Source organism: Conger conger, chromosome 4 (genome assembly GCF_963514075.1).
Source record: "Conger conger chromosome 4, fConCon1.1, whole genome shotgun sequence".
NCBI lineage: Eukaryota > Metazoa > Chordata > Actinopteri > Anguilliformes > Congridae > Conger > Conger conger.
Window position 1 is genome coordinate 51,063,664 of NC_083763.1, and position 13,064 is coordinate 51,076,727.

A 13,064-nucleotide genomic window follows, 5' to 3' on the forward strand; every position below is an offset into this window, starting at 1 on the left:
AATTTAAAGTTTGGAATATGCCCCATCTTAGCCAATGAATATGCTTCATGTTGAAAAATTGAACCGAGGTTGCAATAAATACACCTTTGCAATGGGACCACATAAATACTTGACAATAGTGAATAGTGTTTAGGAATGTCTTTAGATGTAGAATGTCTTTGAATTTTTTTATTATTATGCTACATGGGGGCAAGTATACATTGTTTATTAGTGTCCTTGAGATAACTTATCTGTCTATAATTTGAGGGTGATTACCTAGCACATCCATGAGACATTTTACATCAGTGGAATTCACTGTGGCTACTTGGGTGCCATGGAAAAGCCTGCAAACATATGTGTGATTTAATTGCAAATCAAGTTTTGTTTGTTTCTGTTTTGTAATACTGGACAGTCTAATAAGGATGTTTCGCTTTTTCACAATACAGGCAATTACATTTGACTTGCATGAAAAAATAGTATAATTTCATTTGTGTTATTTTTGCCTTCTTGTAACGTTTTCTAATGTAAAATTATTTGGAAAGTCACTTGTAATTATTTTTTTATTTTTTTATTTGTCTAGGAAATAACTAAGTTAAAGTTAGATTGTGAAAGTTATTTTAATAAAATCACTATTTTGACAAACAACAAACTTTAATTCTGAAATCCATAAACCGGAAGTTAGTTGTCAGGAGTTGAAACCGGCAGGTAACGTATACGCAAGCTACAGGTTCAAAGGCCTCAAGCACGGAAATCAAAAGGTAGCTTGAATACCAGTCTAGCATTCAAATTAAAATGATAATATTAAATTAGACAACTAGCTAGTATAGTATGATTTAGTCAGAAGCCATAAATTAATACACTGTGTAATAACTAGATTTATTTTCTATACAAAGGAAAGTTAGGTTGCTCCTGAACACTGAAAAGAATGCTTGGAATAGCTTGTCTTCTGTCTGTCTGATGTGATGGACATAAAAGACAGCAACTTGCAGCTATCTAACGTTAACGAAGCTACGATATAATGTTAGACGATGGCTAGCTTGTAACTAACTATTCTGAGTACTCAATCTTGGTGGCTCGCTACTTATCTAGCTAGCTAGCTAATTTGCAGTCATGTCATTCGTTTCCGCAAACAGCTAAGTCAACGTTAGCTTGCAATCTTATTTCAAGCACATAGCCTAAGATAAACAAAGAATATTGGAACAGATAACACTAGCTTTTATAGTTATAACGTAGCTAACGTTGTAACCGAGCTTTTCTTTTTACAGGTATGTTTTTTGAATGCGAACGAAACTAATTTACAATATGTACACTCACCGAGCACTTTATTAGATATTTATTAGGCTTATTTTGTAGGCTTCTACTGCTGTAGCCTATCCACTTAGAGTTATGATGCGTTGTGTGTTTGCGTTACTGTCACCTTCCTGTCAGCAGATTTTGTTTTTTTGCACCATTCTTTACAAACTATGAGTGTAGTTTACAAAAGATGAGTGTGCACAAAAATCCTAGGAGAGCAGCAGTTTCTGAGATACTCAAACCACCCTGTGCCACCAACAATCATTCCACGGTCAAAGTCCAGATCACATTTTTCCCCCATTCTGATGGTTTATGTGAACATTAACTGAAGCTCCTGACCTGTATCTACATAACAAGCAGGTAACCATAACTTCCACTGTCGTAGGGTAAACTGCTGCAGCCATGTCAGACCCTTGGAAGGAGTGCATGGACCACTGCCTGGTTGTGACAAAGGAGGCAGGGAAGGTGAGCATTATTGTCTCTAGTGTAACTGCTCCATCTTCTCTCTCTCTCCGTTTGTCAATACATTTTTTGTCAGCCTTTCCTATTCTGTACATACTGTGTTTATAAATGGTCTTACTCATGTATTTCATTATTACTGATGTTTTGTCTGGTCAGATGATTAGAGATGCACTGAAGAAGGAAATCTCTGTCATGCAAAAGAGCTCCCCAGTGGATCTTGTGACAGAGACCGATCAGAAAGTGGAGGCCCTAATCATATCCTCATTAAAGGAGAAGTATCCCAATCACAGGCAAGTTGTGCTGCTGGGAGGAATTGATGGTATAGGGAGGTAAAGCGAATGTATCGGGAATGGTAGTTTTCTTTTAAAAACAATGAAAAGCTGCATTGCGTTAATTTACGGATGATCTGGAGCCTTGAATTTTGTGTTTGTAGAACAATTTAATGCTTCATTTGCTTATATGAAGTTGTTGTTGCTGACTATGATGAAATTCACTGGCATTGCACGTATCTGTATACCGGAAATCCCATTCAGCGAGACTTCCGATTTACCTCCCTATTAAAATTCAGTTCCGCTCTCAGTTTGTTGGAAGAAAATGGAACAGCTCAGGTTCAGGGGCCTAGGGTGGGCTGTGAGGTAGCTGATGCCCTTTAGGATACCGACATTTTTGAGGTAGGGTTGTAATCTTCAAGTGATGCGACAGAACCCAAGCCTGAACAGAGAATGGCACAGTAAGGGAAATGTCCTATAGCAACAGTCTGCAGTGTGTAAAACATCAGTTAGGCGATTCCATGCCAACTCAATGAGGTTGCACCACAGCACCTCTAGGATTTTTCTCTTTTGCTGTGTGTTGGGATGTAAAATTCCTCAAAATTTGAGCTTCATACTCCATTTCATTTTGCTAGTAGACCCATTTAAAGTTTGCTGGGTATCCCTATGAAAAACGCGACAAAGTTTTAGGTCTTTGTTAGGGAATTTGTAAGGAAAGGCCTTACAAATTTGTGTGTAGGGGGCCAAAATGAATTGTACTAATTAACAGTGCGGTTCCCAAACTGTGGGTCGGGACCCCATGTGGGGTCGCCTGATTTGAGAATATTTTTTTGGAGAGAAAATAAAAGTGAAATTTAAATTTAAATTCTTTAAAATATGAGTATGTAGGCTACTACATGCTGAACCCAATGATCCCAATGATTGAACTATAACAATGAAATGCATGAGAGGCCATGGTATATATATAGTCACGGCCAATACAGTCAAGGGTTAGGTACAAGGCCTTTGTTTGGGTGGGATGTTGGGGTCATGTAAAATTGTGGACATTAATTTGGGGTTGCTTCAGAAAAAAGTTTGTGATGCTCTGCCAGGCCCTCTTCAGCTCCTGCTTGTTTCAGGGGCTATTTTCCTTCAGTCTGGTATTCAGCAAGTGAAATGCCTGCTCAATTCGATTGAGGTCAGGCGATTGAGGTCAGGCGATTGACTTGGCCAGTCAAGAACATTCCACTTTTAGGCCCAAAAAAACTAGAAAGTTATCAACCCCTAAAAATTGTGTTTTTCAACGTGAGTATGAAATTACAAAATTTCAGGCTGTAGTGGAACCTCCTGGAGTTGGTATGGAATGGCCCAGTTATAGTTTCTTAATATTTTTTAATATATAATATTATAACAATTTTTCCGTTGGTGTGGAATTACTTTCATTCCCCCTGTCATTTTCTCTGGTTGTTCTGTTAGTTTTATCGGGGAGGAATCTGTGGCTGCAGGAGCTCCCAGCATTCTCACGGACAACCCCACCTGGATCATTGACCCCATCGATGGGACCACTAACTTTGTCCACAGGTTTGTTAAAACCTGGATTGTACTTTTCAATTTTGCTGAAAATTAAGGCTTACGGCTCCTGCAAAGCTTAGCAAGGCTTTTCTATATACAGTGCATCCGGAAAGTATTCACAGCGCTTCAGTTTTCCCACATTTTGTTATGTTACAGCCTTATTCCAAAATGGAATAAATTCATTTTTTTCCTAAAAATTCTACACACAACAAACACCCCATAATGACAACATGAAATAAGTTTTTTTGAAATTTTTCCAAATTTATTAAAAATAAAAAACTAAGAAATCACATGTACATAAGTATTCACAGCCTTTGCCATGAAACTCAAAATTGAGCTCAGGTGCATCCTGCTTCCACTGATCAACCTTGAGATGTTTCTACAGCTTAATTGGAGTCCACCTGTGGTAAATTCAGTTGATTGGACATGATTTGGAAAGGCACACACCTGTCTATATAAGGTCCCACAGTTGACAGTGCACGTCGGAGCACAAACCAAGCATGAAGTCAAAGGAATTGTCTGTAGACCTCCGAGACAGGATTGTCTCGAGGCACAAATCTGGGGAAGGGTACAGAAAAATTTCTGCTGCTTTGAAGGTCCCAATGAGCACAGTGGCCTCCATCATCCGTAAATGGAAGAAGTTTAGAACCACCAGGACTCTTCCTAGAGCTGGCCGCCTGTCTAAACAGAGCAATTCGGGGAGAAGGGCCTTAGTCAGGGAGGTGACCAAGAACCTGATGGTCACTCTGTTAGAGCTCCAGCATTCCTCTGTGGAGAGAGGAGAACCTTCCAGAAGGACAACCATCTATGCAGCAATCCACCAGTCAGGCCTGTATGGTAGAGTGGCCAGACGGAAGCCACTCCTTAGTAAAAGGCACATGGCAGCCTGCCTGGAGTTTGCCAAAAGGCACCTGAAGGACTCTCAGACCATGAGAAACAAAATTCTCTGGTCTGATGAGACAAAGATTGAACTCTTTGGCGTGAATGCCAGGCGTCATGTTTGGAGGAAACCAGGCACCGCTCATCACCTGGCCAATACCATCCCTACAGTGAAGCATGGTGGTGGCAGCATCATGCTCTGTGAATGTCCTTGAGTGGCCCAGCCAGGGCCCAGACTTGAATCCGATTGAACATCTCAGGAGAGATCTGAAAATGGCTGTGTACCGACACTCCCCATCCAACCTGATGGAGCTTGAGAGGTGCTGCAAAAAGGAATGGGCGAAACTGCCCAAAGATAGGTGTGCCAAGCTTGTGGCATCATATTCAAAAAGACTTGAGGCTGTAATTGCTGCCAAAGGTGGATCAACAAAGTATTGAGCAAAGGCTGTGAATACTTATGTACATGTGATTTCTTAGTTTTTTATTTTTAATAAATTTGCAGCAAGCTGCACAGAAATGAAAGTAACACTTTTAACCACAAGATACTTGAACACTCCGCTTGTTATTTTGGTAAGCTACCATGTCACTTTTATTTATTCATTTATTTGTTTATTCATTTATTGACTTTTTTTCTCAGTTTGGAATGCCCATTTGTGTTTGTCATGACTCATTGCTGCAACCTCCGTTATCGACTTGGGAGTGTGCAGACAAGCTCTCCTCTGAAGCTGCCACTTTTTATCACTGCAGCTTGGCCTCATACATACAGTGGGCTCCAGAATTATTGGCACCCCTGACTTGCAATGCACAAAAAATACTTTAAATAATAAACAATGTAATTATTGACAAACTCAAAAATGCCAACGTGAAAAATACTGTGCTTTACAAATGTTTCAATGGAACCAACCCAGTTTCAAATCTGAGATGGCCATTGCAGAACATAGAATTTGTTGTCATGGAACCATTTCTGTGTAGATTTTTGGGTTTGCTTTGGGTCATTGTCTTGCTGGAAAGTCCACCTAGAGCCTCAGTCTCAGCCTTTGTAAAGGCAACCAGATTGTCTGGCTAAATTGCCTGATACTTTGTGGAATCCATTATACCATTGGTTTTAACCAGCGCCCCTGCACCTCTGGAATTAAAACAGCCCCAAAACAGCACTGACCTACCACCATGCTTCACCGTGGGTATAAGGCAAATATCCTTTTATGTATCTTGGTTTCAATGCCAAACATAACGGTGCTGTATCTGACCAAAGCATTCAATTTTGGTCTCATTTGGTCATTTAAAGTTTGATGGAATACAGCAGGATCTTGCAAGGATCTGCAGAGAGGAATGGTCCAAAATCCCTCCAAATGTGTTCTTTAACCTTGCCAAGCATTACAGGAGAATCCATGCTCCATGCAGTTATCCTTGCCAGAGATGGATGCACCAAGTACTAAACCAGGGGTGCCAATAATTATGGAACCTTGATTTTGGTGAATTCTATTTTTATTTAATTAATGTTTAATTTTGGTTGGTTCTATTGACACATTTATACAGTACAGTAATTTCCAAATGTTGGCATTTTTTATTTTATCTCAATAATTGTATTGTTTATTTTATATAATAAAAAATTAGCCATCAGGGGTGGCAATAATTATGGAGCCCACTGTACATGAGTTGGACGAGGAAACTTTATCTGCAGCTTAACAGATGGACTTGTGGGCCCTATCAGCCAGGAGGGGTCACTGGCGTATAATGAGATGCTTCATCCCAGCTGACTGAAACTTTCTCATACCTGGGTGATGCTACATCTTCTGTCTGGCACTGGCCCAGTCTTTTCGACACCAGAATATGGAACCCCAACTATGCAGTATAGTGTCTCAACATGATGAGTTCATAAAACATTTTGGCTGTTATCGGAATATAGTATGTTATCTGAATTTCTGACCAGTTGCTCCCCACCATTGATGAATGAGACACATGATAACTAGGCAAAGGTTTCAAGACATTATTCTTCAACTCTCATTCTTCAACTCTCATTTCCATACAGGTTCCCATTTGTATCTGTGTCCATTGGGTTTGCTGTTAACAAAAAGGTAAAAAAAAAAAATTTCTGAGTATCTGAATTTTGTTAAGTATAGTGTAATTGGAGTTATGTCATGATTTTCTGATCTGAATGGTGTCCTGTGGGCTTAAGAAGTGCCGATAATCGGATAATCAGTGCAGCCTGTTGTCCGATAAAAAAACGGTTTGGCCTCTTTGTCCCAACTTTATCCAGATTTGACTAGTTTCTACTGCAAACGGCTAACAACCGCAATGTCCGCTAGCTATTCCAACACTGGCAGATTTGCCATGATTACCAGTATAGAATATTTATTTGACTGATTCATACAATTTCCCATGTTATGAAGGGTTTCTTTTTGAGATGCCATCAATGCAGACTTCATTTGTACACTATTACCCTGGTTTTGATTGACAGTTAGTAGTGATATCATGGACAGTAGTAATAGTGAGTTTCAAACATGGCCCTCACCAACTAATTGACACAACAAGAGATGTGTCTAGCCCACCTATCTAAAGACCACAAATTCCAGTCTAGAGAACTGATCATGGTCGTACTGCCTCACTATACTCTAGATGGCACAACCTGATGTTCACGTGCTGACTCATGTCTATGAACTCCATTACATTAATACAATGTAATGTACTTAAGCATTTCATCTGACAGATGTGAAGGTAACTTGCTTGTTTTTCAGATTGAGTTTGGGATTGTGTACAGCTGCATTGAAGAGAAGATGTATACAGCACGGAAAGGGAAAGGAGCATTCTGCAATGGAGTCCCGATCAAAGTGTCCGGGCAAGAAGGTGAGTTAATCATCATTATCATAATACGTAATATAATTTTACTGTTATTTATTGAACTATGAAGATAATTATTATGTCAGTAGACAAAACCAATAATTCACACATTTACATACAAACTATAATTGCATAATATTGAATGTACAGATTTATGGAAACATGAAGGCATAAAATGTTAATGTCTCAGTCTCTCCCATCTGTAGACATCTCAAAGTCCCTTGTGCTGACGGAGCTGGGGATAAAGGCAGATCCTGAGCACTTTAATGCCATGATGTTAAACATGCGGAAGGTCCTGACCATCCCTGTACATGGGTGAGCTTGCGATCACACCCTGTTTTCCCATGTGCACGTAGCTAGGCTGATGTAGCTAGTATCTAGCAAATAACCCGAAAGTGACCATTGTAGTGTGAAACAGTTATACCTATGTACCAAACATAGCAACTGAACTGAACAGCAACTGAACAACTAAAAACAAAGCATCTCCAAGAAAAACACTGAGACACTGTACTAGTTATCCTGTTGCAGTTATTTGATGTTAGCTAGTAGGCTAAGCCAGTTAGGCATCTTTTGGCATTAAAAATGTTGAAGCAGTGCTGCGTAATGACATGTAATGGCAGCCGTGTTGTTGCCAGCCGTTGGAGAGGGCTTGGGCATGAGTTCCTGGATGAGCCCTGTTTATGAGTTTTGAGGTTGGGTGGGGAAAGTATTTTTGGTATCTTGAAAATTCTAAAATATAGAATTCTAAAGTATTTTGATACAAATTACATGTATCTGTAGGATCCTCCACCATAAAATACAAGTTACAAAATACAATTTTGTATTTCAAATACTTCTGATACTAGTATGAGAAATACTGTCCACCCCTGACCTAAAGTAACCTCCCTTAGCACTACTCCTTAACTGTGTTTTAGTTTTTATAATAGTGACATTTTCTGAAAGTCATCTTGTGTTTACTACCTACTTTTAACCCAGATTCCCCAATAGAGCTTCTTGTTGAGACTCTTAATGCCTGGTATAGTGCATTCTCTGCTTATCATCTTTCAGTTTTAGTGCAGGCATCCCAGTGCTATTCCAGCAAAGCTTAGTTATCCAACATATTGTCCTACATATTTGTATCAATACATAGTAGAATAGCTGCATAGAAAGCTCTGTGTCCAATAAGTTTCCAATGTGTTTAATGTCTGTCCTGATTCCTTCTGCTAGTATCCGCTCTCCGGGTAGTGCGGCAGTGAATATGTGTCTGGTAGCATGTGGATCAGCTGACGCATACTACCACATTGGGATCCACTGCTGGGATATGGCTGGGGGTGCTGCCATTGTTACTGAGGCTGGTGGAGTCATCATGGATGTAACGGGTAAGCCATGGACCAAGGCACTGCAGCGTGCTTAAATACACCACACTTAAAAGACGTCTAACCGCAAAGTTCGTTAAAACAAAGATCTATAGTCTTTGCTTTATGGAACTTTGTGGTTAGTGGTTGATATTGCGAAAGTAGTACGCCACTTATGAGGGCTAGTGGGAATTGTTTAAACTGATTAGTTTAGTTGTACTTTAAGTGTAATGCAGCTGGTCCAGAGATGATTGTTGTAATTAACAAGGAGCAGGCCTGTGAATTCATGGAGACTGGATGAAATTATGAAAGGATTTACACCTAACATAGAGTGGCTTCAGAAGACATTCAGACCCCTTCACTTTTTTCACACTTTATTGTGTTGCAGATTTCATTTTAGAATTGCAATTCTTGCCCAACAAACTACACACAATAACCCATGACAAAGTGAAAACATGTTTTTAGAAGTTTTTTGCAAATTTATAAAAAATCTAAAACTGAAATCTCTTAATTTATGTAAGTATTCAGACCCTTGATTTAGTACTTTGTAGGAGCCCCTTTGGCAGCAGCTTTGAGTCTTCTGGGGTAAGTCTACAAGCTTTGCACACCTGGATTTGGGCAGTTTATCCCATTCTTCCTGTCTCTCCACAGATGTTCTATGGGGTTTAAGACTAGGCTATGGCTGGGCCACTCAAGTACAGTCAGAGACTGTGCTGAAGTCTCTCCAGCGTTGTCTTGGCTGTATGCTTCAGGTCATTGTCGTGCTGAATGGTGAACTGCTGCCCAAGTCTGAGGTTGCGCGCACTTGGGAGCAGGTTTTATTCAAGGACCTCTCTGTACAGGCTACATTCATCCTTCCCTCAATTCTGACCAGTGTCCTTCTCCCTGCTGCTGAGAAGCCACCACCATGCTTCACCTTAGAGATGGTATTAGCCAGCAGTGCCTGTTGTTCGCCAGACATAGTGCTTGGAGTTCTGCTCAAAGAGTTTGTTTGTCTCATCAGGCTAGAGAATCCATTATTTTTACCACAGGTGGACTCTAAGTTCTAGACACATTTCAATGATAATTAAAGCAAACAGGGCCTACCACAATGTGAGTGCCACAGCAAAGGGTCTTAATACTTGTAAATGACAGATTGCAGTTCTTGATTTTCAATACATTTGTCAATATGGGCTATTGAGCATAGATTGATGGGCAATTTTATCCATTTAAAATTAAATCTACAACATAATGAAGGGTGCAAAACGTAAAGAGTTCTGAATACTTTCTGAAGCCATTGTATTCTGTGCTGCATTCTGATTTGCACTGTGATAAGCTTTGGTGCACACCTGTGCTTGTGTTCCAGGTGGCCCGTTTGACCTGATGTCTCGCAGGCTGATCACAGCAAGCAGTAGAGCCATTGCCGAGCGTATTGCCCAGCAACTCCAAGTGTTTCCCTGTGGGCGAGATGACACCTTGGGCTAGAGCACCGGTTTGCACACTCCAAAATTCAATTGGACACTTCAAAACAAGCACTACCGGCATTTGTTTGCGCCTTAAATTTGGAACAAGTTGGAAACAATCAATGACAGGAATAGTATTGTGCAGTGCGAGCTTGTGAGCTAATAGTAGCAGAGGCTAAACAGGAACTTTTGAACTTTGTCCTGAACCTGATATGATTCCTTTGCATGATTAGCAAATGTATAGATTTAAATAAGGTCCTCCATCTGCAGCTTGATCGCATCTAATGTGTGGCAGCGTTAACTTTGTGTACCTTGTGAGATTTTGTGTGTTACTGTATAATGAAAAGATTGGATGGGATTTATTTTATATGTTGCATTTTGTTTATAAGGAAGAGATTATAGATGGGTTCTGCTTCGTGAAATTTCCATGTGGAATGTGCAACGCTTATGCGAGGTTATATCACCTTAATAGATTCAATTATCCAAAATACCATTGGCTGCTGATGATCTGGTTTTATTTTAAAGTGACTTGTTTGTTATTCATGCAAAACAGCCAAAAACAACCAACAATTTATACAGTATTTACCGTTAGGCTCTCCTATTTAAATCTCACAGGCCTCCACTCTATTCAGTGCAGAAAGGTGTAAACAGGCAACATGTTTCTCTGTCAAATTAAAGCTGAACTAAAATAACAGTGCAATAACATCCTAGCATATAAAAACATGGAAGTGAAATTGTTTTGTCTTGGTTTCTGACCTTCTGATTTGGTGTGAGAGACCAAGCATTTAGCAGCCCAGTAAAGGCCATCAGATAGTCCAGTGCTTTCCTCAGCTGGCCATATATTGTCCTGAAGAATTAATTGAAGTGCTTCATTTTGTGCTTTTAATACTTTTGACAGTTAACTTAAATACATAATTCCTGTGTGTGTGTGTATTTAAATTATTTTTTCCCCCCATATAGCCCCATATAGTCCCATATAGTCCTATGTGCTCTCATAGCACCAACTTGCTTTATTTCCATTATTATGCTATGTTAATAAACGTTATACTTTTTCAGTTTTTATCCCTTTAAGTTGATAGATCACAATATTTTCTAACCCTATTTAAGTGTGATTTAGCTAAGAAAATGGTAGTAATGGCATTTCATCTACCTCGTAAAATTGTTAGGCCAGGATACTTTATGGTGAAGGAAATCTACACTTATTCACTGTTAATTTAGATTCCAGTAACAATATTGTCAGTGGTTTTAATCATACTACTGTATACTATGTCAGTACTTATTTATTTGCACTGCATTAGGGGTTATACTTACAGTATGGTGATGTTGTATTTTTTCAAGTGGTGGGTCTTTTTTAGGACTTTTTAACTTTAAATGATTAGCATTATTTCATTGATTATTTGCAACATTATTTCACATATCAGATGTACATTGCGCTGTATGTGTATGCACGTATTCCATATTTGAATTTAAGCCTCTTATGTTTCTGTCCATGATGGTATTGGGATGCTATTCATGTATAGCTTACTCCCAGACCAACCTATAGTCATTCTATTATTTAGATAGTCCATTATCTGACTATAAAATGTGTGGGATTGGTGTTATTACTGTTTAAAGGGGAGGCCAAATAAGGGAAGGGAATTATATGTAATGCAGGATGTCAGCAGAGCTACTAGGTTCAATGGATTTCACAGTTCTGAGCACTGCAGTATAAGAGAATGTACTATAACAGTCATGTGAATCCATGCTGAATATCCCAATGTGTAATTTCAATGTATTAATGTAAAACTGTTAAACAGTGTTTTGCCATATAGTACAGTAAAGGAACAAAGGAAATGGCAACAAAACATAAAATAATAAAAGTAGCTTTTGAATCAAATGATGTGATAATTGAGTTTAAAAAAAAAAAAGTTTTTTCTACAATGTAATTTGTTGGTCTCATAATGCCTGTGTTCAGTGTTCTGCTTAATCAAATTATAGATACAGTCCCCTCCAAAAGGAACGGCAAGGCCAGGCTCAGGCCGTAAGAGCAGTCGTCTGGCAGTCGGAGGGTTGCCGGTTCGATCCCCCGCCCGGGCTGCGTCGAAGTGTCCCTGAGCAAGACACCTAACCCCCAAATGCTCCTGACGAGCTGGTCGGGGCCTTGCATGGCAGCCAATCGCCGTCGGTGTGTGAGTGTGTGTATGAATGGGGGAATGGAGAAGCATCAATTGTACAGTGCTTTGGATAAAAGCGCTATATAAATGCCTGCCATTTACCATTTACCATTTGCCATTTACCAATTCCTTTATTTTTGCAATACACTGAATACATTTGGGGTTGAGAAAAAAAGATGATGAGACAGGAGTTCAGAATTTCAGCTTTTATTTCCTGGTATTTACACCTAGATGTGATAGAACATAGCACCTTTGGTATCAGACCTCCCAATTTTTAGGTGAGAAAAAGTATTGGAACAGAGTATTTAAGTAAATGAAAATAAATAACACTTATATTGGTAGCTTATCCCTTGCTTGCAATCTGCCTGTGACCCGTTGACAGCACCTGTTGCATTCTTCTTTTGTGATGCATTTGCACACTTCTACTGTAGCCGCTTTCGTTTGTTGTTTGTTTCGGGGGGTTTTTCCTTTCAATCTGGTCAAGGTGTTATAATTAGTGATATCAGCAGGTGGAGCAATTGGTTGGAATGAAAACCTACATTCTCTTGGCCTTCCAAAGCACATGATTGGGCAGAGGTGAGGCACGTCTCATATCCTCTAGCAAACCTCTCCAACAACTGTGAGCATAATGACTAAAAGAGATTTCATCTTGGAACAGCTTAAGTTTTGCTGCCAGAAGACCTGAGAGCCCTAATTGGCCCATAATCAATCCTCATGGATATATTGTACAGGCCTTTCAATACTTTGTAGACAAGGAACAATATTATTTGAAACAGTTGTGATATGTTCAGATTTCTTGTACAGAATTCTAGCTACCAAATTTTTAATGAGCAGCAGCTGCCCCACAGTGTCTTTGGGACAGAA

General features: G+C 39.5%; 1 protein-coding gene across 2 annotated transcripts; it reads left to right on the top strand.

Moving 5' to 3' along the window:
* Window positions 1–658: 658 nt before the first annotated feature.
* Window positions 659–11,923, top strand: LOC133126451 (inositol monophosphatase 1-like). Of its 2 annotated transcripts, none has more exons than XM_061238706.1 (9): window positions 659–737; window positions 1,658–1,737; window positions 1,891–2,024; window positions 3,459–3,563; window positions 6,463–6,508; window positions 7,169–7,277; window positions 7,478–7,586; window positions 8,478–8,629; window positions 9,951–11,923. In XM_061238706.1, the coding sequence occupies exons 2-9, from the start codon at window positions 1,675–1,677 to the stop codon at window positions 10,067–10,069; spliced, it is 837 nt and encodes a 278-aa protein (XP_061094690.1). In that variant the 5' UTR covers window positions 659–737; window positions 1,658–1,674; the 3' UTR covers window positions 10,070–11,923. The 2 variants fall into 2 exon arrangements, with proteins under 2 accessions (XP_061094690.1, XP_061094691.1); XM_061238707.1 differs by lacking the exon at window positions 659–737 and adding an exon at window positions 796–1,244.
* The last annotated feature ends 1,141 nt before the right edge of the window (window positions 11,924–13,064 follow it).